The sequence below is a fragment of the Carettochelys insculpta genome, chromosome 6 (assembly GCF_033958435.1).
Source record: "Carettochelys insculpta isolate YL-2023 chromosome 6, ASM3395843v1, whole genome shotgun sequence".
Classification (NCBI taxonomy): Eukaryota; Metazoa; Chordata; order Testudines; family Carettochelyidae; genus Carettochelys; species Carettochelys insculpta.
The window spans coordinates 113,604,397-113,629,471 of record NC_134142.1 but is presented as its reverse complement, the minus strand read 5'-3'; the positions used below and the strand labels follow the sequence as shown (position 1 = coordinate 113,629,471).

Genomic DNA, 25,075 nt, shown 5'->3' with positions numbered 1-25,075 from the left:
CTTTTCCATCAAAGGGGAAAAGCAAAATGAGAATTCGAGGGAGCTTACATGCAGGCACCAGCCTGTCCTCCTGACATGGTTTATCCTCCAAAAAGCAGACTGCCAGCTCAAAAGTGAGGGAGACAACTTACAAGGAAGGAGACTCCTGCTGTGCAGCCAGCTCCGTGTATGAGAGAAGGATTTGAGCAAAAGGGAGAAGAGGGGGGTTAGGAACCGCACTACTGAATGGGAATAGGTTCTAAGTCAGAATGTTTTAGCTGGAACATGAGCCATTTACAGACACCTGGCCTACAGGGCAACCAGGAATGTGCTCACTGCAATCCAGTGGCAGGGGAAGGGCATGGAGCGAAACACAACCCCTCCCAGGACACAGAACCGAGCTTTTTGCTTAGCGCAGCTATCCTGTGCCCCAAGGAACAGAGTGTTAACTGGAGAGAAAAAGCCATAGCATCCCATCCTTCTGGAGAACAGACAAGAGCAACCCTGCCAGTCAGCTGGGGCTCAGTGGAAACTGGCAGGAATGGCAGCTCAGCCCTGGCTCTGAGGTACTGCACAGCCATATACCTTCCAGCTTCTTCTTCAAATGTTTCCATGGATGGGTCAGAGCTCACCAGGAGAAGTGGGTGACTTCAAATAGCACACAGAGGTGGGTGAACTCCAGCACCACCTGATTGGTGATGTCATCCCAGGTTTGGGCTTGCACATCACCATGAAGAAGATGCAGCCTGGAGCGATCTAGGGTGAGACCTAAAAACAACCAAGAGATACACGCTGCAGTCTAGTTTGAGATGAACATGGATTTTTTTTTTTTTTTTTTTTTGCTAGCGCATTGCTTTAACAAAGCCAAGTGCAACACAGCTAAAGCCTGAGGTGTGGTTTTCAAAAACCACAATGGCCTACCTTTGGGAAATGCCAAATTCTGGCTCTGCCAGAACACTTCTTTGATTAAGACCAGGCCCGAATACCTAATTTGTTATTTCTGTGCTCCAGAAACTCCAGTGTGACTCCTAGCTTTAAGAGATCAGTCACCTGATTATCTCTTAAGCAGATGACTTGCTTGACCTCTCTCTTACTCCTATATTTTGCACACCTCCTGACACAGAGAGGCCCCAGTCCTATCTGGAGCCCATGTGTCCTGGGGTCTCTTGATGCCAACTACCAGGCAGCACAGGAGGTGCCTATGATTTTAAAGGGTTTCCGTGGGCCTGATGTCTGCATAACAGACTGCCAAAGAGCGTCATGTGAAGCCTCTACCCACAATGTGTAACACACTGGCCATCCTAATCCCTTTGAGATGTATGTGCAAATATTTAAGGAGTTATGCACTTGTGATGCAAAAGATTAAGCAGTGTGAAAGATAAGTAACCCAAACTCAATCTCTAGGGACACAGCAGTAGGTAATTTGTGTGTGTGTGTGTGTGTGTGTGTGTGTGTGTGTGTGTGTGTGTGTGTGTGTGTGTGTGTGTGTGTGTGTGTGTGTGTGTACACACACATATATCTTGTTAACCTTCAACAATATAGCCAAATGGCTCCTCTCTCTACAGTGTTCATCTCTGTTTAAAGTGTACAGAAAAGACTCTGTCACCTGAGAATTATGGAAAAGAGGCAAGTGTCTTATGTCACTTTGAGCAGCAAACGATCAGTGATATTTAGGAAATAAGTCTCCAACATTGCCTACTGTTCACCGAAGGCTCTGAACCATGAAGAGAAGCCTGGGACTAGTCTGAGACCCTTGGGACTTGATCCTTTTTATCTCAGATCTGCTTGACGCTTTATCAGGGAAAGCATTTAAATGCAAGTTCAACATTTCTGGATTCCCCCGAATGTGGACTTTGGACGATAATTTATGGACTAATTCTGTAAAATCTCTTTGCAACTACTAAGCTCAACATCTCTACCATGAATCCAGTCTCAGAACTATTGATGTCAGTACGTGTGCTGATCTTTTTGAACCAATACTCTTTTCTTTTTTAGTACATTTTAGTTTAGTTAATATGGATTGGGTGTAAGTGTGCATTTGGGGTAAGATTGGAAATATTAATTAACCTGTGAGGTAACTTGTCTGATCCTTGGGGGATGACAGAACTTCCTTATATGATGAATAAGATCTTCAGTGATCCTCGTATTAGACTTGGGTGCCTGGGTTAGAAGCCTGAGGCTGGGCTGCTTTAAGAGAACTGTGGTTTTGGCTTCTCGGTAACCAATAAGGTATAGCGCAGTGAATTTCAACCAGTGTGCTGTGACACACTGATGTGCCTTGAGAACTGTCCAAATGTGCTGTAAAATTTCATCAATTTCCCCTTCCCCTGGCTCTTTGCAGAGCCACCATGTGGGGGGGCACACAGGAACTGACCAAGCTGCAATCCATTCAGTTGAAAATAGGGAGCGTGCCATGGAATTGTTTGTCTCATTCAAGTGTGCCATGTTACCAAAAAGGTAGGGAACCACTGGTCTAGAGAAACTATTTTGTGCTGGCCTGGTAAACCTGAGCATTGGAATAGCCACCACTGGGACAGGGGGCGTGCCTGCCCCATTCTATGCTGTTTGAACTTCAACTTCCTTCCCTGGAACCCAAGTTACAGTCTCCATACCAAAAAATACATTCCTACGGTATGTATATTACGGCAGGTCACCAGAAAGTGACAACACATTCCTATCAGGCAGGAGGAAAGAGACGTGTATCTGCCTAGCCAGGTATGCACTGTCCACATCACAATGAAGAACTAATTACAGAGTTAGTCAAATGCTAATAAAGTGGCTGGGAAGTTGTGTAGAAGGAATTACACTGGGTGGGGGAAGCCCCCCCCAGAAGACACCAACACAGGGAAAAAGTGCTTCAATGGCAAATGGCTCCACTCGGCACCTCCTAAAGTTCACAACCATCTGCAACTGAGGAACACCCCTGCCCCACCCACACTAATATTCACCAGCTATTACTCTACAGCTCTTTTAATACAATGCCATTATGGAGGCTGCTCCATCTCCCAATGCACAAGCTGTTGGTAACTCTGGGACAGCCAACATGGCTAACCAAGGAGACGCTGCCCCTCTAGAGTACCAACTTCAAGGTATCAAGAAACCAAAGAAAAGAAATGCAGATGTCATTCTTAGTTATTAAAAATTCTGGACTGATCCCAAACATCATACAAAACAAAAAAGCAGTCATGTAGATCTTTAAAGACTAACAAAATAATTTGTTAGGTGATGAGCTTTCGTGGGACAGACCCACTTCTTCAGATCTACAGCCCTTCCAGAACAGACTGGTACAGCTATGATCTGAAGAAGTGGGTCTGTCCCACAGAAGCTCATCACCTAACAAATTATTTTGTTAGTCTTTAAAGTTCTACATGACTGCTTTTTTGTTTTGATAGAATATAGACTAACACAGCTCCCTCTCTGTCACTCATCATACAAAACAACTCTAAAATCCTACAGATATAGAACAAGTTGAGCTAAGCCTGAAGCAGTGAAGATACCATAAGGTCTCGTAAGTTGCTCCCCTTTAGGGACATTTAGATTTTAATGGACAAACCTCCGATATCTTGGCATCCTATTCCCCAAGGAAATGAGAAACATAATCATGAATAATTTCCCCCATTAAATGTGCAACAAGCAATGCCAAAAGATGGCAGGCACCACCTCTGCCCCAGGGGAAAAACCAACTAAAAAGAATGCCCTTCTCAAGTGCCTTTTTATTCTCGATTTCCCTTCTTTATTTTTTATTCCTCCCATCTATTTTACCAAAATCAATGCAGCCAGCTCCTTTCCGAGGGGTGCTGGTAGCAAACTAAAGCAGCCTCATAAAGAGCACAGCTCCCTGTCAAATCAGGTGGTTTGACATTTCCCAACTTCACCACCAGACAAAAATTTGTCACCATCCACCACTGTGGCTCCTTCCCTCATGCCGTGTAGCCCCAGATTGTGCTTTCAGCTGGAGCCTATCAGTTGCTCCTTTCCCTCTTTCCAACACATTGCACTCACATTACTACCCAGTCCCTAATGAACAAGTATGCCAAGTATTTTGGTCTCCACAATAGCTGGAAACATCTCTACTGAATTCATAAATAACCCCCTTCTCTGTGCCAGGGTGTCTGTCTAACCCAGGGGTCTGCAACCAAAATTGCAAGAAGAGCCATGTTTTCAAAATTCAATTACTAAAATCCATCCTTCTAGAGCTGCAATGCACGTGACTACGAGACAGTCCTTAACAAATCATGTCAAACTGCGCTTTTTATCACCCATTTTAATAACAGTGCACACAACTATTTGTATCAGTTAGAAAGTTAAGTTACCCCCCCTCCAAACTTTACCTGCTTCAGCCCCCAAATCTACTCCCAATCCCCAGACTTTACCCTCCATTCCACAAACCTGCCCCCCACCAACCCACAGGCTTAACTCTTCTGAGCCCCAACCTCCCCCCGGCCCAACCCCAAGGATTAACTTGCCTCAGTGCATGCAGCTCCTCTGCAGCTCCCGCAGGGGTAGGCTCAGCCAACCCTATTCTCCAGCCAGCTGACTTCTGCCCTTGTGGGGCAACTCCCTGCTGGGTGGTTTTCACTTCTGGGCTCTGCACAGCCCTTGACTGCTCAGCAGCTCCGGAGCTGCTGCCACTTAAACAGAATTTATTTTTAAAAATCAATAAATTCTGTTTAAGCTGCCACTGCCTTCGGAGCCACATGTGGAGTCAGCGGTGACAGCACTTGGAGTCTCACGTGGCTACTTAAAGAGCCACATGCAGCTCCAGAGCCACAGGTTCTGACCCTTGGTCTAACCTGAAACTCTGTACAGCAGGCAACCCCCATCACTTGGGCAGACCGGATTCAGGAAGGGATTTTGACTATCAATATTAAAGGAAAGGCTTGAGCTAGAGTCTAAGCAGGAAGGGCAACACATCAGACTCACGTACGCCATCTCTCATCAGTTTGGCCTTCATGCCCGTGATGCCTCTGACCCACCTGAACTGATTTCATAGCACCATATATCACTCCAATACCAAGACCTATGCCACAATACTATATGTACACTTGGCCAGCAAAACTGAATTAAAACACAGTTTGGGGAGGAACTAAGCCAATTACTGCCTGCCCATCAATGGAAACAAGTTTTAGACAATGCTTCAAACTGTTCCTGGGACCTCCATTTACAATTAATCCAAAAGAAAAATCATACACCATGCACTGGATCCCTCTCCCACTGTTCAAATGAGGTGCTATTAAAAATCAAACAAATGCCAGCGAAGGGATTCAGCGGGTGCTAATTTAACCTGTGCACTCTGGGAGTGTGTGTTTTGCATAGAACTTAATTGCAGGGTTAACATGTCCCTAGGAAGTAAAATTGGGTTACCAGTTCAACATGTAGTTTAAAACCTAATGGCTGTTAACTGGAAGTATCTGGAAACTGTAGCTAAGCAGAGCCCTAATAACTGCACACAGGCAAGTACTATAAAAAAATGGAAATCCTGAAAAGGGCCCAACAGTTGAAGGCTGGAGCATTGACATTGAAAGCCTGGCTACCACAATGAACTGAGATTGTCCTAGCACATTAACCGCTCCAGGGGAAATGAGTACCCAAATCAGCCACCATAGTTTTGAATACTTTGTTAAATGTACCAGAGATCACTTATAGGGCTAAAACCTGTCTCAAAAGATCACCTCCCAGAATCACCAAGATTGCCCCAGTCCAGTTTTGCTTCACTTTTATTAGGAGAATGCTGCAGACTAGTATAATTCTTTTACTACTGATGTACTTATCTCTGGGGTTTAGGAACGTCACGGTCCAAAGTGCACACCCTGAAAGGTGCCACTTGTTCATGGTTTATTACCCCAGTTCCCTGGAAGGAAACTGAAAGATCACCTATTAAATACTATGATTTTAGCACACAAGCTTTCTGGGAATAAACTGACCTGTGACCCCTGGAGGTAGCGGGAGCTGAATTTTAACTGGCTTGAGGAAATCCACAGTGGAGTTCTGAGAGAGACAGAGAAGGGGACTGGCTCTGGACTCTGAATCACCCGTGATTTCCTCCAGCTCTTCTGCCGACACTGGCAACACCTGGTGGATGAACAATAATCCAGTCACCTTACGTATTCAGGCTTCTGGGTGTTGAGTTCACCAAGGCAGAAAGGAGGCAACGGTACCAACCTGGCAGGACAAGTGGGAGTGTGAATCGTAATCGCTGAACCAAATCCTGATCTCTTATGCTGGTGTAAACTTGGCAAACAGGACCCTGATCCAGATTGACTCTTCTTGACCATAAACCAATTTGGTTCAACAGCTATCGTGGCCACCCTGCCTAACTTTAATGGAGCTGCTCCAGAATTGGAACAGCATGAATAAAAGTCAACTTTAACCCACTGATTCTCACTCGCCAAGCTGGCCCATCACACTGTCACCAAAACCAAAAAGCAAGCAGCACGTCCCATGACAGTGCTGCCCACTGATTTATCCAGAGCCTTATTAGGAGAGCTCTGTGCAGAACCCCATTCAGCCTTCCACGGAGAACACAGAGGAGCTAGGACTGAATCCAGAAATGCTGTGTGGGAGAGAGGAGAGTTCTTGAAATTTAAAAAAAAAAAAAACAAAACAGGGTACAGGATTAACCTTGCTAGCTCCCCTGACCCACAAGCCCGACTGTGACCTGCCCCACAGCCTGGAAAGGTGAGAGCTTTGGGGAATGTGGCAGGAGGCATGGGACATGAAGGGAAGAATATTGCACTTGTGTGTTATGGTCATGATTTGCAGAATTAGCAGCAAACAGCGAGGTAAATGGCAGCTGCACCCTCTGAGAAGGCAGGCACACAGGGACCAACCTAACACCCACTGACTCCCCTGGGGTTAAAGCAGGTCCTACCCAGCAAGGCGCGCCAACAGTTACAATGCTTCACATATACTCTGAATGCTAACTCCTGTCAGACAGCTAATGACCCAGCCCGTTTCACAGGGGTAAAACGCAGACAAGAAGGGACTCAGATGTGCCTAAAGCCACAAAAAGCCCAAGTCAGTCCTAGTGCCCAGGCCAGTGCATGGCCCACTCTCTCATTTAGTGCATATATCCTATTGCCTATTCTCCTCTCCAGTGCTGGCCTGCAGTAATACCAGGTCCTGTATTTCAGTTCTCACATACACACACCTGCAAGGTGACAACCCGAGTCTCCTCTGTGACTCCAGGAGGGAAGGTCACTTTGATGTTTGGCTCCACAGTGGAAAAGAGCAACGCCCCCTCCAATGGAACATTGCATTCATTCTCCACAAGGCGAGACACCACCAGGAACCAGGAGAAGTGGGGAACACTACAGCGAGCCAGGCACTCCTGTTTCAGTCATGGGGAACAGAGAAAACCCAAGTGAGTGACATGTTATAGTATCATCCAGACACAACAACCCAACCCTTTTTGCAGCAGCATTGACCGGGCACCAGATGGAGTCAATGGAGTCACTGGGAGGCAAAAAAAAGAATCCAGTGTTTGTAATGTTTCTTTGGTATATATGCAGAGGTATCACACACACACAGGTTTAGATGCAAAGAAGTGCCCCCATATGACATGGCAGTTGCCTGCACTGGAACAAAAGGGGTTAAAGATAGCCCTGGGAGAGGGCTGTTTTAGAAGCCAGTTACAGGACGGTTTAAGGCAGCCAATCAGGGACCAGATGGATGACAGAAAAACATCTGCCAGGGAAGAAGGAGCTCAGTCTCTCTCCAGCTCTGGCAGGAGAAGGACCAGCTGCCTACAAAGAAATGGTGCCACAGACAAAGCACTGTGGGTAGAGGCCATGGAGCCAGCAGACCTTCAGCCTGGCTCACTTCTGAGCTCAGGCCCTGATTAAAGGAGGTACCAGGGCTGCATAGAGGCAGCCCAGAGAGAAATAGGCAGCAAGTCTACCCCCTCGACGATGAGGAGGGTGGACAATTCAGATGCCCCTGGGGTCAGGGGCTAGAGTATGGACAGCAGTGGGCCACTGCTGTGAGTGGTATGAATTGGGGAAGCTGGTCCCCAAAGGAGAGGAACTCAGGGAGTTGTCACTACTAGTATGCTGTACCCAGAAGAAGGCCACCACAGTCTGGGAGGGCCACGGACCCTGGCGTGATGGACATAGATGGGGAAGGTAACTAAGGTGAGATAACACCAGAAGAGAAGTATCAGAGGGGCAGCCAAGTTAGTCCGTATCTTCAAAAACAAGAAGTCCTGTGGCACCTTATAGACTAACAGATATTTTGAAGCATAAGCTTTCGTGGGCGGAGACACAAGTCACGCATGTGGCGAAGCGGGTGTTTGCCCGCGAAAGCTTATGCTCCAAAATATCTATTAGTCTACAAGGTGCCACAGAACTTCACCAGAAGAGAGCACCCCCAGGTGGCAGAGCTAATTCCCAAGATGTGTATCAGACAGCAGTGAGGAAAACCTGGTGCACATCAATCAAGCCTATTTCTTAAACAACTGAGAAGAGATTGGCACCATTTGAGGTGACCTTTCATACCCCACTCCTGGTAGAAGACACACTGCACGCACTGTAAAAACTGCCTAGACATGTTGCACTTGAGAGCCTACAGCACATGTGCCTGCAGACATGACTATGGGTAGAGAGGGGAGAGCACAGGTTCAACCTTTGCAATGTACCCCATAGCCCCTCACTAAATAAGAGGTCTCAGCCCAGCAGAACTTTCAGTCCAATGCTAAACTGAGGGAGCACTGAACACTGGAACCCAGAGCCTCTAGGAAACAGGACTCTGCATTAGAGATGAAGACTGCAGCTGCAATCCATTTATACTCATTGAACACATATCTAGATCACCCCTCAAGATTCAGGTGATGCTTCCAAATTAGTTCTTGAGACTGGACAACTGCTTCAGGGCAAGTCAGATGTCTGCACATGACCAGCCTGCTTACCTCTGACTTGCCTCTCTGCTTCACCATGGTTCGCAGGCTGCTCCAGCTCTGCCCATCAAAGGTGCAAACCACCACCTCACGCTCACGCTGCATCTGAGGGGAGGTGTAAGGCATCCAGATCCGCACCTTCTGGCAGGGGACAACAGGGCATTTCCATGAAACACCAACAGGAGAAGCAACCCCACCCTAGCTGTCCTCTGCAGTCTGACTGTTCTCTTACTTGGGCAAGCAGGGGAGGCCAAAGGCAGCATGACAGGGTGTTGCAAGTCTCCAGCCCCTGCCCTTCTCCCCCCTGGAAACAGCTTTCTGAGAGGAAAAGAGCAGTGAGCATTAGATTTCTAGGCTCACCTAGAGAGGCATCCCGAGAACAGCCATTGTGGGAACCACTGAGAGCTGCTCCTCCAGCACTAAAGGGCTGCGGGATCAGCAACACGCAACCAAAACCAAAAGAAAGGAAGGTAGCTCCTGGCTAGAACCCATGGCATGAGCAGAGATGTTCCCTAGGCTAAGCTACAAAGGATCCACACTGGGCCAAGGCCCATGGCTGGTCACAGGTTGGCAGCTGGAGCTCAGGAGGAACCCTGGGAGGGGAATTAAGGCCAAAAGGGAAAAATACCATTTACGATTGGCCCTGAATGGCCAGGGAGTGCTTCTATCTGAGTTGGTTGTACCCCATAAGGGGTCTGAGCTGGGTGACCCAGCTAGCCTGCTGGGGGTGTGGATGAGAGAGGGAACATCAGGTCCGGATACTGAGGGAAGTGCAAGCCATTCCAGGCACACTATAGGCAGAGCGTGGGGGATGGTTATGAAAGAGGGAACTCTGCTACCACCTACCAGCACCAGAGTCAGCTAGAACAGCTGCCCTCCCCCACCAACCCTCCCCATTCCCTGGCTATACTCTGGGCAGTGCTCAGGAGGGTGTGTTGTGCCTTCCAGAAAGCTCGGGAGTTGATGGAAGGGTGAGGAATTTCCAAGCAGAGGCCAGAGACCTCCTGTCAGCCATGACTGGCTCCACTGGGCTAATCACACAAGAGTCTCTCAGTGGGACACAAGTCCTCTTCCTGGCAGACTGAGGTCAGCCCCCAGAGCAGGCTCACCCTAGGAGGAGCACATGACTGGGGGCAGGGGAAATGCTCCCTTCACCCAACAGCCTGAATCACAGCAGCAGGGATGGGGAAGCTATGGGGACATCATGCTGTTGTTGGAGAAGCTGCTGCCCCTTGGCCATTTGCCCTGGTGCTGAGAATCCCTTTCAAGTTTGATCCCTGTGACTATCCACAAGGTTCAGGGATCCCAGCAGTCAGCACACAGGCCCCACAACAAGATCCTTTCAGGTCACAAAGGAGGATTTTCTGGCTCCTCACATTTGCTCACACGAACCCAATGGCTAAAGCAAACAGAGTTCTTGCACAGCCCCATCCTGACACTTGTATGTTTTTACCTGCTGGAATTCAACCCCATGAGGCTGCAGCTCAAGGACTTCGCTTAGCAAGATGTCGTGATGCCTCAGCTCCACCCACTGTGGGTCAGGCGAGAGCATTCGGAAACTGATTGTTATGGATGAGGTGGCAGCGCCCGGGGGAAAGTAAAACCGGACACCGCATGCCAGGATGACCTTGCAGCCTTCAGGGGTCACAGTAAAGCTTATGAAAAAGACCAGATGTATGAATGACATTTTACAATGAGTTCCATTGGCGTAAGTGAGCCAACAATCTATAATGCACTAACAACCCGTTTGGTCCTATGATGACAAAGATGTTAAGGAGTCACTTCAACTTGACTGGCCCCTTAGGACAGTGTTTCTTAAACTATATTCCACAGAACACTGGTGTTCCATGAACAACTCTCAGGTGTGCCACGAGCATCTGACACTTTTTTGATATCATACACTGATGGTATCTATTTTCTGTTATTAAAAACAGATAGTGCTACGTCTTCATTGCGACGATACCTGATTACATTACTTCATTTTGTTTTGCTGTATATGTTGCTGGGTCTTTTTTTTTTTTTTTTTTTTTTTTTTTAAACAAAATGTTCATAGGTGTTCCACATAAAAAATATTATTGTTTGGTGTTCCATGGACTCAAAAAGTTTAAGAAACACTGCCTAAGGATAAACACTAACTACTTTTCCTAAACTGTGACACTCTCCAGACCTAAAGAGATCTGAATAGCTAGAAAGCTTGCCTCTCTCACCAGCAGATGATGGTCCAATAAAAAAAAAAAAAAGATTACTTCAGCCATCCTATCTTCCAATGACATCACACACCACTCACATCCCATGACTGGCGGACAAACTCCCTTCATCTAATGGAGAAAAATCTGATTTGTCCATTTGGACTGTAAATAGTGTGGGGCAGGGAGTATCCCTAATAAGATGCACGTACAGCCCCTAGCACAATGAGAGCCTAATCTCATCTAGGGTATGTAAGTGTTACTGTAATACAAAATAACAAATAGTACAAACAGAGACAGTGCATGAAATACCTGTCCTCACTGGTTCCAAGGATCACGCTTCGTAGCTCTCCTGAGCTGGATTGATCTGCACCAAATCAAAAAAAGAGCGAATGGATGGCCAGGGGCGAGTATGGTAAGCAGGCAGAAATTCCACTTATCTGAGGCATGCTGGCGATAAAGAAATGTTGCTCTTGCACCACTGTGTGCACCAGGGGCTGAATCCAAATTCCACTGAAGTCGATGCAAGATTTTCCATGTTCCTCAATGAGATTTGGATGGATTGTAAGGGAGGCTGGACAGAAGCCTGTGAACTTTTGATTCCTCCTCTCTTGCACTTAGCCCCTGGCTGTACTGGCATCACAAACTCATTGCTGCCCCTGCCTGTTTTTTTATGTTTTAAGCAGCAGGTGCTTTTCAGGATCCTTTTGCTTGCAGCTCAAAGAATTTCCCCCAGAGGCTGGCTTTTTGCCCACTCGTTCCCCCAGCAATCCCATCCCCCCTCATCACCTGCAAGACCTTGTCAAAGAATCAAGCTGAGCAAAGGCCTCTCTAGAGATTTCTTACACCTTAGAACTAACTCACAAAAAAATTAGACTCCCTCTGACTGAACAAGCACAGGCTGTAATTGAAGATACAGACAACCTAGGGCTTGTCTACACTAGAGTTGGTTTATTTGTTTTTGCTTTTTTCTCCCCCCGCTTTTTTTGGGGTAGGAAAAAAACTTTTTTTTGGAGCCGGGCGGGGGGGAGAACCACCCTTGCATCCATACTGCAAAGCTTGTTATTCTGGAATAACAGGGCATTTAACTGGAAATAGTAACCCCACCAGAAGGAACAACTTTCACTGACATTCCCCGCATGCGTGCGCGCACACACACACACACACACACACACACACACACACACACTTTTCAATTTCAAAACTGACTCAATGTGTACAAAGCAGGGTTAATTATGACTTAATTGCCCTCCAGGGAGGCATCCCATCATTGCTCTTATTTTGCAATTGGTCTCTCTAGTGTAAACACTCAATTTCAAAATGCTCATGCAATATGAACACGGTTTTCAGAAATAACTTATTTTGATGTTAGAACATCAGAATAAGTTATTTCTGAAAAACCCTGTAGTGTAGATATAGCCTCATGCAGGAACTTCTGGGTAGCTGTTCTCTCTCTCACACGCCCTCTAGTGAAGCCCTGTCACTGTAAGTTAGTGGGTGTGAACACACTTCCACACCCAGCAAGAGGGGTTTGTTTTGTAGACAGCAGAGTGTGTCTACTGACAAAACAGAGTTCACACTTTCACTTGTGCACTAAAGCATTGTCATTCAGAGCGGGGGGGCAGGGTTTAAGCACCCGTGAATGACAAAAAATGTTGTAGCTCATCTGCAAACGTAGATATAGCCTTTGACTGCAAACTGTTGGAAAGAGGGGCTCACCTGTAAAGGTGCCTTATCAATAACAATCCATTTTCTATCCCTCCTGCTCACCTTCAACAATAACATTCACAAGCCAGCTTGTGACACTTGCTAAAGCTGGGGAGCAGCTGTTCGAGAAGCAGTTGAGTCAAAGAGATGTAATTACCAGACTGCAGGGGGATCTCAGGTTCTCCGAGAGGATTGCCCCGCAGGTGCACGAAGGGAGCACTCTGGATCTCGGGGGGGATGGAGCGCAGCCTATTATTCTGCAAGTCAAGCCTGAACAAGTTGGGAAGGCTGGCGAGGGATGCAGGGACCGTCACCAGGAGGTTGCTGTGAAGATTCAGCTTCTGCAGATGTTGCAAATTGGCTGCAAGTTAGAACAAGAAATATCGTCCCCTTGGTAAATACGTGAGTAGTTATTCTAACAATTCCCAGCAGTATATGCAAACATCCCCAATTCCCCTCAGCTCCACCCCAGCCAGCCTGCATCAGCCCCCCACCTCCCACCCCCACAAACAAACAAAACGTGGATATATTTAAATGGGGAGAGGGGCACAAAGATCAGGTCTTCAGAGAATTTGCCAGGTGGGAGGCAGTCAGTTCTTTGGGACACGGGCCATCTTTTGTCCTTTGTACAGCACCTACCGCAACAGGATTCTAGTCCACGCTGAGGGCTTCCAGATGCTATAACAACCACAGCAGAAACCTGGGTATAGTGATACTGTATGAAAGCAGGGAAAACAGCCCCACTCCGTATACAGGTTTGAGATGGAAATGCTGTCTGGCTTGCCCTAGCCTCAGCACAAACACCATATACAACAAGGCAACCCATCAACATCCTTAGCCCCCCAGTGCCTTGCCTCAGACTGCAGAGAAGCTGGGATCCTGTCAGAAGCCAGTGCCCCAGGCAGCCAGAGGGCTGGATCCTCACCTGGTATATGTCTGTTTGAAGACAATGGCGTTATCCTGGTTTTTAACAATGCAGGAGCTGGCGCAGAGTCTTCCGAATCGTCGCCGTGCTAGCTTTGCTTACTGACTGAACTGATGGGGCTCCGTACAGACAATAAGCTACTCCTAGCAAGTTGTGTAAGAGATACTGCCTGATCCGCAGCCATGCTTGGGGGTGATGAAGTAAGGGGGGCAGTGACAGACACTGAATCCCATTTAAAGGCTAGGGTTTACATGCCTCCCTGTTCAAAGGCCCCTAAACCCCACTGAATCTGTGCCGGAGGTAAAGACATTCATTTGCTTTTTTTCTGGATTTGCCTCTTACCAAGCGACTCAGGGATGCCCACCAATTGATTCCCTGAGAGATCCAGCTCCGTGCAGTTTTTCAGACTCCCGATCTCATCGGGAAGTGACTGCATGGTGTTTTCAGACAAATCCAGTTTTTCCAGTGCTGCCAGCTTCCCAATGCTCCGTGGCAGATCCCTGAGCTGGTTTTTCATGGCGGAGAAGAAAGTCAGCTTAGTGAGCTGGCCAAAGTCTTCAGGCAACTCCACCAGGCTGTTGTGGGACACCAAGAGCTCGCGGAGGCTGGCAAGGTCAGTGATGCAATTGGGCAAACAGGAGAAGCTATTAAAGCTGAGATCTAGATGAGTGAGATGTAGCAAACGCCCAAAATCTTGCGGTAAGGTTGTCAGGGAACCTTTCAGAGAAGCACCGAATTTATCCTTGGCATGGCCACCTGGGGTGTGGAAAAACGGAGAGAAAGGAGACCATGTTACATGGCTTCTGCTAACCTAGCCCCAGAGACACATCCACAGGTCCCTCTAAAACCAACAGCACGGCAAACTGGGTGTTTAGACAACACTTACAGGAGGTCAAGTGTACAGCACAGACTGGCACCTGCACTGAAGGGCGGCTCATGGGATCTGGGATCTATTTCCAGCTCTGTGCCTGGGTGACTTCATCTCCCTGTGTTTCTCCATCTGTGAAATGGGCTGTAATCAGCTGTGGAGGTGCTTTATACCAATTGAGGTGGGCTCTATATTATGGGTATATAGCTCTGTGGAGCAAGGTGTCTGAATTGTATGTCAAGGGTCTGTTTTACCAGTCTTTTCTTTCCTGTTCGGTCCATTCTGACCCCTGTAGCTCTGAGACCTACACTTGTGGTATGTTAACAGAAAGAAAGGAGAGGAGAGATTTGTCTGGTACATAGTAGGAGAAGGGAGAACTGGGAATTACAGAATTTACTTACAGGAAACAAGCAATTTAGACTGACAATGGGGAAATTTCCCTGAGAGGGAGTCATATTTGGCTTTGGAATAGCTTCCCCAGAGAAGCAGAGAAGCTTCACTGCTAGGGGTGTTTACAGATAGTCAGGAAAACAGCACATAGGTAACAACCCAAACTAGCAGGGTGGGGACTACATGGCCCAATAGGTTTCCCCATCTCTAACTTCTACAAGCCTAGGTGTGCTCAGATATCTTAACGCTTGTCTGGCACCAAGTACCAAATCTAGCATCTTCAAAGGCTTTCTGTCTTGCTTGAGATTACACGGACAAGTGACCCATGGTGGGGGGGGGGAAGCGTGGCAGCCACACGATGAAAATTCATGCTTCACAAATGCATAGTATCCTCCCTCCCTCCCTCCCTCCTTTTGCAGTTCAGTTTTAGATGCTTAGCTCAGAAGATGCCACAGGATTTTCTGCTATATAATAGAATGATTAATATTCTAGAACCCTGGATGAGTAAATGGTAGTGCTTAAATAAGGAATTCTTAGGGAGCCCCTTCCCATTTTAGGCTGCTCAGAGTATCTGAGCACCTCACACCAGAGCTCTACGGAGGCATGGAAGTACTAATCTGCCTAAATCTACAAATGGAGCACCGAGGCTCAGTGCCACAAAGGTATTTAGATTTCCAATATCCCTTGATTTCAAATATTTTTGTGGATCTGGGTGAGAGACACTTGCCAAGAGTCACATTCTAGGGAAGTGAAGAAATGAAATGGGTCTCCTGATACACCGGTTAGTACCCTAACCGGTGGGCCACACTCCCTCTCTGACATGCACATATGATTCCACGCCCCCCACTCCAAAATCTAGATGGTTCAACATTTTCCCAAGATTACTAAAGACACATCATTCAAATTCACAGCCTCCTAGCACACAGAAACTGGGAAGCCAAAGCAGCAATACAATAATCAACAAATATTTATGTGTATATTATTAAATGTCTTGCCATGGGCTCCAAGGTGCAGGCAGACCCCCAAGTTCTGTGCTCCTGAGAAGTTAGCCGCTCTGCTGGTCATTCCTGAGCTGTGTTCCCAGCCTGTGCTGCTGGGGATAGGGCAAGGAATTGTTCAGAAAATTACAGCAGGATGAAATGCAGAGCAATGAATTCACACATCTCATTGGAGGAGTGGAGAATAATCACCAAAAATTCTTTAAAATCAGACTCTCCACAAACTAAAGATCCAACCCAGGCTCAATTCAAGTGACATTCAAAGAAAAGGCTGAACCTGTCGGACTGAAACAAGTCCCCAGCAGCTGTGGAACCAGAGAATGATAACAACACCCCTTAACCTGGGTCTTGCCGAATGAGCATGCTGCTTCCCCACAAGGTTAATGGGCCCAAAGCCACCGTACGAGACTCCGGTGCACAAAGGATGAATGAATAGGGATACTGCACTGCAGGTTACCTTTGAGCATCAGTGACTTCAGGCTCTTCAGGAAAGGAAGTATCCCCAGCGTGGAGTCTATGAGGGCATCGTTGCAGTTCAGCCGCAGGAATTTCACCTGAAGCACCTCTTCCCTTCGCTTCTCAAACAGTTTGAGGAATTGGTGACAGCCATCGGGGTACACATCCAGGTTCAGCCAGCTGCCTGCCAGGCAACAGCCCTCGCGTGTGACAGTCATCAAACTCCCCTCCCCTGAAGCCTTCCCAACCACCGGCAGCTCTGCCATCTTCTGCCGTTAGTCCCTGGGGGCCGGAACATGTTTTGACTTGCCTGGCAGACAGGTGGTGGTGGCAGTACCACGAGGCAGCTAGGAAGAAGAGAAAGGAGGCTCTGAAAATGGACTTGAGCACACACTGATGCCCTCCTACCTCTGCATAGCCTGGCTAGAAGAAGCTTGTAAGCACAGCACTTTCCAACCACAGCAAGAGGAATGAGAATTATACATACGCCACTATCAATATTATGGGCACTTGGTACAGACTTCATAACAAAGCAAAAGATATACGCAATAAAGCATACTCAGTTGCAAGGTGTTACCGAACAACTTAAAAAAAAGTAATTTAAAGCACAGAGAATTACTGCCCTGGGATTCAGTTTAAAAGTTACAGTGTATAGCTGGGGTACCTCAGCCAGCCCGAGAGTCCCACACACAACCTCAAAATAAAAAAAAATAATCCGATTGCGTCTGGCTAAACATTTCCCTTTGACTTACATATCTGTATGCCCAGATTTCCTTGAGGCCTGGATATTTACTGAATTCTCCAAGCCTGCTCGGGCTTAAACCCTCTCTGTGTCTCTCTCCTCTGTTCACAGAAAGACCCTCTTAGCAGGCTGAACTCAAAAATTCCCCTCTTTTCCCATTGGCTTACCTGGCTGCTTGCCAACAGAGAACCTACCCTCTGTGGGTTTAACCCTTCACAGGTGTTCATTCATGACAGGATATGAGTCACTTGCAGGTTTAAACTAGTGTGTGCTTCCTTTCAAATGGTCAAAAGCCAGCAATACTGACTTAAATAAATTTGTTCCAGCAAAATCTTTTCTCAAAATTCACAGATGGTTTTGATCAACCCAAAACTACCATTTGGTGAGTGAGCTTTGAGGTGCACAGGAAGACCACTGCCACAAGTGACCACCAGATTAAACATGCATATCAACTTCCTCAAGGATTCAGTGAAATATAGCACCCACCTAGCGTCACAAAGGAACCAGGAAACCAAAACACCACAGGGTATCACTGACAGCATGCTCTCTGATGCATTCCAAATTCAACAACATACCAAGTCAGTATTGTTCAACTCTGGTTCTAATCTACAAAAGGACTGTATGCAACAACCTGATATCAAAAGGACCTGTCTGCTCTATTGTATAGACATGTAATAGGAAAGAAACCATTGATGTAACTATGCAGTGATTAAACAAACACACACTTCACATTTATGCACTAGCTGTGGCTGGGAATGCCATAGGGACAGCACACGCAGCCTTCTGAGACAGTAAAGCATTATGGGGTGTGAGACGAGAGAAAAACCCAAAGTGGGATAAAGTCTGCATTACTCCTTTCATCTTTTATAATCATCTATACCACTGGTTTTCAAACCTTTTTCCCCCATTTGCAAATCCCTACATAATTTCAAACAAAGGTGTGCATTCCTTTGAAAATTTCAGACAGTTTGCTAACACTAGGGAGCTTAGCGATGCTGGGCTCCTGGATAAGATGGGAGGCCTGCTTCCTGCTCCAGGAAATGGCAGAGCCTTGGGCAGAAGGGATGGGACCAGGGGCAGCCAGACTCAGTACTGCAGGAACCTCAGCACCCTATTCACCCAGTGCTGCCTAGACGGTGCCATGTGATGCTCTGGCAGGAATTTAAAGGGGCCCCAGGGCTCCAGCCACCACCACAGCAGCCAGAGGCGCTGGAACCATTTGAATCGCTGTTCTATGATAACAACAAATTGTGGACCCCTCTAGACAGAGCCTTGGGATGGTTCAGGGCAGCTATCCCACACCCTGAATTATGGGGGACCCTGCAGCAGCTGCCTCAAACATCCTATGGATGGGACCCACAGGGCCCACAGCATTGCTTGGGAGCCTGGCACAGGTGGCAATAGGACTTGACCACCACCCCCCACCCCCACCCTGGTAGTGGGAAGCAGATACCCTGCCCCTATTGTAATCCACCAAGCAATGCAAGGCTGGAGGGGCAGGGGGCGAGGCTGGACCCAGAGCACTTGGCTTCCCACCACTACTGTGAACTGGAGCACAGCGGGTTGGGAGCTGGGCAGCACAGTGGAGCAGGTTACAGGGTCACTCCAGCTCCTGCTGCTCTGGCGAGTGCGGTGGGGGGCTGGGGAAAGAGGGAAACAACCTCCGCTCTTGCTCAGTGCCAGGCTCCCCCAGTAATCTCCTGCGTCATGTAGTTCAGTGAAAGGGGCTTCATGGAATGGGTGCAGCGCAGGTGGGAAGAGGCATGGTGGGGGTGGAACAGGAATAGGCTGGGGGAAGGGATGGAAAGAGGCAGGACAAGGCGAAGTTGGCAGCCCCACAGGGGTACCTGGATCACAGACTAAAAACCACTGACCTACACTAGAGTAACTCGCAGTCAGCCCAGCTGCTTAACTGACAGTTATACATGTGTGACAGCCCTATGCTGCAGAGGAAGTCAAGGCCATTAGCACCATTTCGCAGAAGAGCAAAGCGAGGCACCAGCAAGGAAGCGACTTGCCCAAGCTCAGCAGTGGCAGAGCCAGGAACACAGGGCGAGCGCCCGCCTGTCGCCCCCGGTCCCGGTCCATAGCCATGTGAAGGTTAGCCCCAAGGGCAGCGCGGGAGCGGGAGAGAGGCCCCCAGCGCTGCTCCGCGAAGGCTGGACACGGCGGCAGCAAGGGAGCGAAGGGCTCCTCGCGGGGAGGTGATTAATCACTGCCGGGCAGGGCAGGGCCCGGCCACGGGACTGGACGCGGCCCGACCGGCTCTGCGCCCGCAGGCGGCAACAGGCGCTTGCACCCCCTCCCCCAGCCGCGCTGCAGGCACAGCCCGAGCCCGCTTCCCGCCGCCAGGGAGCAGAGCGCGCCGCGGGCCCCGCTGCCTTCCCCAGCACTTGCCCGAAGTTGGGAGGCAGCCCGGCCGGCAGAATCTCCTGGGCCCCGCCACAGCCCCACGTGGCCGGGTCGAGCAGGGAACCCCGCTGTGCTCTTACCTGAGCTAGAGAGGACGGGGCAGGCGCAGGGCTCCCCAGCGCGGCCGGGACGGCGGCCAGCAGCTTCGCGAGCTGCCCAGGCCCGCCCCGCTTAAAGGGACAGCCCCGGGGCGGTCGGGTGCAGGCTGCAGCCAAGCGCGAACGTCTCGGGGCCCTGCCGCGCGGCCGGGAAGCGGGAACCAGGAAGCGGGAACCAGGTCCCCTTCGCTTGGCCCCACGTGCCGACTGGCCGGGGCACGGACTTGCTGCATGAGAGTCTTATTTCCAGGCGTGGGGTGGGGGCCACCACTGGAGTTACACTTCTAACCTGGGGGTGGGAAGGGCTGTGCTGAGAGCTGTTGAACTCAACCGGAAATCCTGTGTTTAGTGGAAACTATTTCAAGCCAAAGTGTGCAGTACCACAACCCCCCCGCACCCCTGCGTCTAATCGAAACCGTGGAACGCCGGCAAAAGCTCTGCCTCCAAATGTAAAGTCCCGGCGCCAGCTACAGGGCACTTTACAGCCAGCCCAGCAGGCGTTTTGCTGTAGTGTAGACATTGCAGCAACAGTGGTAGGGAGAGGGTACTGCTGAGGCTACATCATGGGTGACTCTTACGCTCTCGCATTTTCCTACAGGAAAGCGTCAGTCTGCTGGAGCACAAGCCAGAGTTGTCCCGTCAAAAAGCGTTAAAGGAGAGTAAAATGGAATGCAGCTAGTAGCATTTCCAAAGGAGTGTTGTGCAGTTCCTTAGTATATAAATATTAACACAAAACCATTTGTAACTACTATTGCCAGTATTCATAAATAATGTTTAAACAGAAGCTGTTAGGAGTCAAATGTATCAACCCTTTTTCACACCATTGAGTGATATAGGCATTGCAATGTAGTTTTGTGGATCAGATCACAAATTTTCCCACTTTAGTGCTATTATGTGTATTTAAATGCATGGTTCTGACAAGTTAAAGTACTCTGCTTTCACACATACACACCTCTGAACTTCTTTCAGAGATGATTTCTCAGTCACCTGGATTGAGAAAACCAACCTTCTGTTCTTCACAAAGCACTTAAGAGGCAAACAAAATTGTGGTAGAGGATGAAGCTCTCTAGCCTGGCACCCTCAGCACCTGACTGGTGCAGAATGAGAGAATTTGCCAGACCATAGGAGGTCAATGTTGTTTAGCAGCATGACCAACACTTGCACTACATACTGGGCTCTTAAGAGACAGATAAGTAACAGCACAGAACAAGGAAAGCCAGGACTGGGGGCTGTAAACAAACTTTGTGGGATCTCAGAAATGGCCACATCCATGGTACATCCGGCTAACCAAAATCATGCCGGATTAGAGAGGCTCAACCTGTAGTACATATAATTTGCATACCTTCCACACATTTCTTTCTGCGGGCCACAGACAAAGATAACAATTAAAAGCTACAGTATACATAGGCTTGGAAGAATTTGATTTTTAATGGTAAATGTAAGTAAACATAGATTTCGCTGTATATACAAACCAAGAAACATATGGCTATGCACAGGAATAAAAATTATGGATAAAATAATCACTAGCTGAGAATTCACAGTTTCATTTAAGGATATTATGTACTTATATTTTCATGTCATGTTGACAATGTGTATTTGAGTAGTATTACAGCTATAGCTTTTAAAATTATAGTGTCGGGCTATAATTATTGTTTGACCTTCTATAATTTCCCATAACTGTGAAAATTTAAATAGATAAAAATGCTTAAAAGTAAACATTGATTTTACTGTTGACATTATAAGAAAATGAAAATGGCCATCCTTCCACACCGGTCACTCACTCTAGGTTCCACACTCATCATCTCTCTTGGGTGGAGATCCATATATCTCTTATTTCTTGACTGGAATTTTTCCCAATTGCTCAGTTCCTTGCACTGATGGTAAGTTCCCCAGCAAAGTCAGACATTTATTGTAGAACCGACCTGCTTTGGCTTTCTTCCCCTCTGAGATGCTGAAGAGTAAAACTGTGCAGAGTTAAATTACCACACCATTCTTTCTAAGCCAGCAAATGCTCAATGTTAAAAGCATCCCAGAGAAAATATATTTAAAAAAATATATATATACTTTCTAATACACTTACCCAACTCCAACAAGGGCTCTGTTAGCAGTCAGACATTCAAACCCTATCAAGAGATTTTCTGTGGTTATGAATTCACAAGAATTTGGGTTCAGAACAAGCACCCCAAAAACAAGAGTCACTTCTTTATATCCAGTTTGGGCCTCTGATAGACAGAGAGCACTGAGAGTTAATCAGTCAGAAAGTGGCATTCTCGTAAAGGCACAGCTTGGTATCCCCTCCATGCTTCCCAAGTATTTTCTAGGAAATGCACTCAACTTCAGTCTTGTCTCATGCATTGTTTTCACACAGTCGTAAAATGCCCCAGAATTTATATTAGCCCTGTCTCCCCTGCAAGAAGTTGCATACAATCCTACAATAATAGATTAACATTTACATTTTCAAGACTATGAACTCTTAAGATATTTAAACAACTCATTAAGGTGTGTCCTGGATATTGCCACCTAGTGCAGAAAGCATAAGGCAAGAGACAATGTACAGATGCATAATGACCAACGTGTATCAGTGGGGTAGCTGTATTAGTCTGCATCTGCAAAAGCAACAAGAAGTCCTGTGGCACCTTATAGACTAACTGATATTTTGGAGCATAAGATTTCTCGGGCAAAGACCCTCTTCGTCAGATGCAATGTAGTGGAGATTCCAGAGGTCAAATTATAAAGGCTCATGAAAAGTAGGGCGTCCCAATGAAGAGGAAGGCCAGAGTTGACAAGCAGCTAATGTGGAGATGTGAACATCCAGGCAACGTCCTCACTACAGAGATCTGTTGAAAGAATGTCTTTTGAAAGAGTGTGTCCACACACAAAAAAGCATATCAAAAGAGTGATCTGCTCTTTCGAAAGAGAGCATCCACACAGTCCTTGCTCTTTCAGAAGAACGGGCCAGGGATCAAAAAATCAGGCGCTGTGAGAACTGCTCCTTCGACAAAAGGGTGTGCAGAGTGTCAACACGTGTCTTCTTTCAAAAGAAGGTGTTCTTCCTGAAACAGGAAAGTAAGACCACTTTTGAAAGGAGCACCGCATTCTTTCAGTTTACTTTCAAAAGAACATAGTTTGTGTGCAAACGCTCCACTGAATCTTTCAAAAGAGCCCCCTTCTTTCAAAAAAATCTTTCAAAAGAACTTGCTCGTGTAGACAAGGCCCAAGAGAGAAGAAACTGCTTCTGTAGTTGGCCAGCCACTCTCAGTCTCTGTTCAATTCTCTATTGATGATATGAAATTTGCAAATTAATTGTAGCTCTGCAGTTTCTCTTTGGAGTCTATTTTTGAAGTTTTTTGTTGCAGGATGGCTACTTTTAAATCTGTTACTGAGTGCCCAGGGAGATAGTTCTCCTACAGGTTTTTGTGTTACCATTCCTGATATCTAGTTTGTGTCCATTTATTCTTACTTAGAGACTCCAGTTTGGCCAGTGTATATGGCAGAGAGGCATTGCTGGCACATGATGGCATATATTACATTAGTAGATGTGCAAGTGAATGAGCCTCTGACGGTGTGGTTAATGTGGTTAGGTCCTGTGATGGCGTAGATATGTGGACAGAGTTGGCACTGAGGTTTGTTGCAGGGACTGGTTTCTGGGTTAGAGTTACTGGGGTGTAGTCTATAGTTACTGGTAAGAACAATGACCTACGGGCTATAGTCATAAGCCATCTACATGCACCTGCATGTGCAACAGCTATTATTATTCTCAGATAGGCATTAGTCTGCAGTTTCAAAATAACAAGCAGTCCTGTGGCAGCTTACAGATGTACAAATGTATTAGGATATGAGCTTTTGTGGTCAAAACCCACTTCCTCAGATGAAAAAAACTCTAAGGTGCTATATGGGGACTATTTGTTACTTGTGAAGCCATTATTATTGTTGTTACCTCTTCTGTGGTCCAGGTGGTTAGTTGCTGATGGGGGTATTGCTGGAAGACATTAATGACACAAATGAGGTATTTTTAGGTACAATCCTGTTTACTTACAGATTCGACACAAAGTTCTGCTTTGCTGACCAAACAGAAATTACCCACAGCAGGTAGTCTCTCTGCTAAGAAACAAAACTGCCTTTTCTGTAAGTTTAGGCTATAATGAACTCTTATGTTTCAGCTGCTTCCAGGGCCACACTCACTATTATGCTTTCTGTAGTGTCTCTTAGCTGTCTACCTTTCAGGCATATGGGCACATACAGCTGCAAGCAATTAGTCTCCTTCTAGCCCCTTTATTTGCAATTGATCCCTTTAACATGGTTAAAATTTGCTCAGGTTTTCCACTGCAGCCTACTACCTTGGGCAGTGGCTTCCTATTGTTCACAGAGTTTATTACATAAAGGGGACTAACTGCTCCTTCCATCATTAGCACACTCATCAGCTTTAACCAGGTCTGTGATTATTGGCAGCCATTAATACCTTACAGCATAGCACTGTTCTCTGCATTTCAATAGTATCCACAGGGCCCAAGCAGGATGAGGCTCTATTGTGCTAGAAGCTGTACAGAGACGTTGCTGTACAAACATGTTCTCTGCTTAGAAGTAATTTAGCTTTTGAATCTATTCCAGAATCCCCATCTATTTGCACAGGACACACAGACTGTAAGTCCATCTGAATGCCCTTGTTCAACAATGTGGTGTGACTGTTCAAAGGGACAGTTAAACTCTATCTAGAAGGCCATGTCTACACTAGCCCCAAACTTCGTAATGGCCACGCAAATGGCCATTTCGAAGTTTACTAATGAAGCGCTGAAATGCATATTCAGCGCTTCATTAGCATGCAGGCGGCTGCGGCACTTCGAAATTGACGCGGCTCATCCTGACGGGGCTCCTTTTGGAAAGGACCCCACCTACTTTGAAGTCCCCTTATTCCCATCTGCTCATGGGAATAAGGGGACTTCAAAGTAGGCGGGGTCCTTTCGAAAAGGAGCCCCGTCGGGATGAGCCGTGTCAATTTTGAAGTGCTGCGGCCGCCCGCATGCTAACGAGGTGCCTAGTATGCATTTCAGAGCTTCATTAGTAAACTTCGAAATGGCCATTTGTGTGGCCATTTCGAAGTTTGGGGCTAGTGTAGACATAGCCGAAGAGGGACAAGAGCAACAAGAGCAAGAACCCAGCTGTGAGGGAGTATGGGTGAGACTGGTCACAGGTGAAGAGGAGTGGGCAGTCAGGGAGTATAAAAAGGTGGGGACAGGGAAGATGGTTTTTTTTTTTTTTGGTATAGCTTTGGGAGGGGGGAGAGGAAGGAATGCATGCTTGCTTGCTTGCTTATGTGGCAGGGGATTATAAGGTTGTTTAGAAGAAAATTAGCTCAAAGCTGTATGTTTAAAGAAGAGGGTTCTGAAAGTGTCAATGTTTTTACTTCTGGCTGTGATAAATAGG

At 47.2% G+C, this 25,075-nt stretch overlaps 1 protein-coding gene across 3 annotated transcripts in view; it reads right to left on the bottom strand.

The window, feature by feature from the left end:
- The window catches only part of PIDD1 (p53-induced death domain protein 1), a 28,224-nt gene extending 8,421 nt beyond the window's left edge, over nucleotides 1–19,803 (bottom strand). For all 3 annotated transcript variants that reach the window (XM_074997863.1, XM_074997864.1, XM_074997865.1), the window contains exons 1-10: nucleotides 19,637–19,803; nucleotides 16,404–16,749; nucleotides 14,033–14,446; nucleotides 12,923–13,126; nucleotides 11,371–11,425; nucleotides 10,326–10,527; nucleotides 8,885–9,013; nucleotides 7,130–7,309; nucleotides 5,904–6,051; nucleotides 612–747 (exon numbers count right to left, since the gene is read on the bottom strand). In XM_074997863.1, coding sequence (XP_074853964.1) covers nucleotides 612–747; nucleotides 5,904–6,051; nucleotides 7,130–7,309; nucleotides 8,885–9,013; nucleotides 10,326–10,527; nucleotides 11,371–11,425; nucleotides 12,923–13,126; nucleotides 14,033–14,446; nucleotides 16,404–16,668 — 1,733 coding nt within the window. In that variant the 5' untranslated portion in view covers nucleotides 16,669–16,749; nucleotides 19,637–19,803. The remainder of the gene's footprint in view (nucleotides 1–611; nucleotides 748–5,903; nucleotides 6,052–7,129; nucleotides 7,310–8,884; nucleotides 9,014–10,325; nucleotides 10,528–11,370; nucleotides 11,426–12,922; nucleotides 13,127–14,032; nucleotides 14,447–16,403; nucleotides 16,750–19,636) is intronic.
- Nucleotides 19,804–25,075: the final 5,272 nt, after the last annotated feature.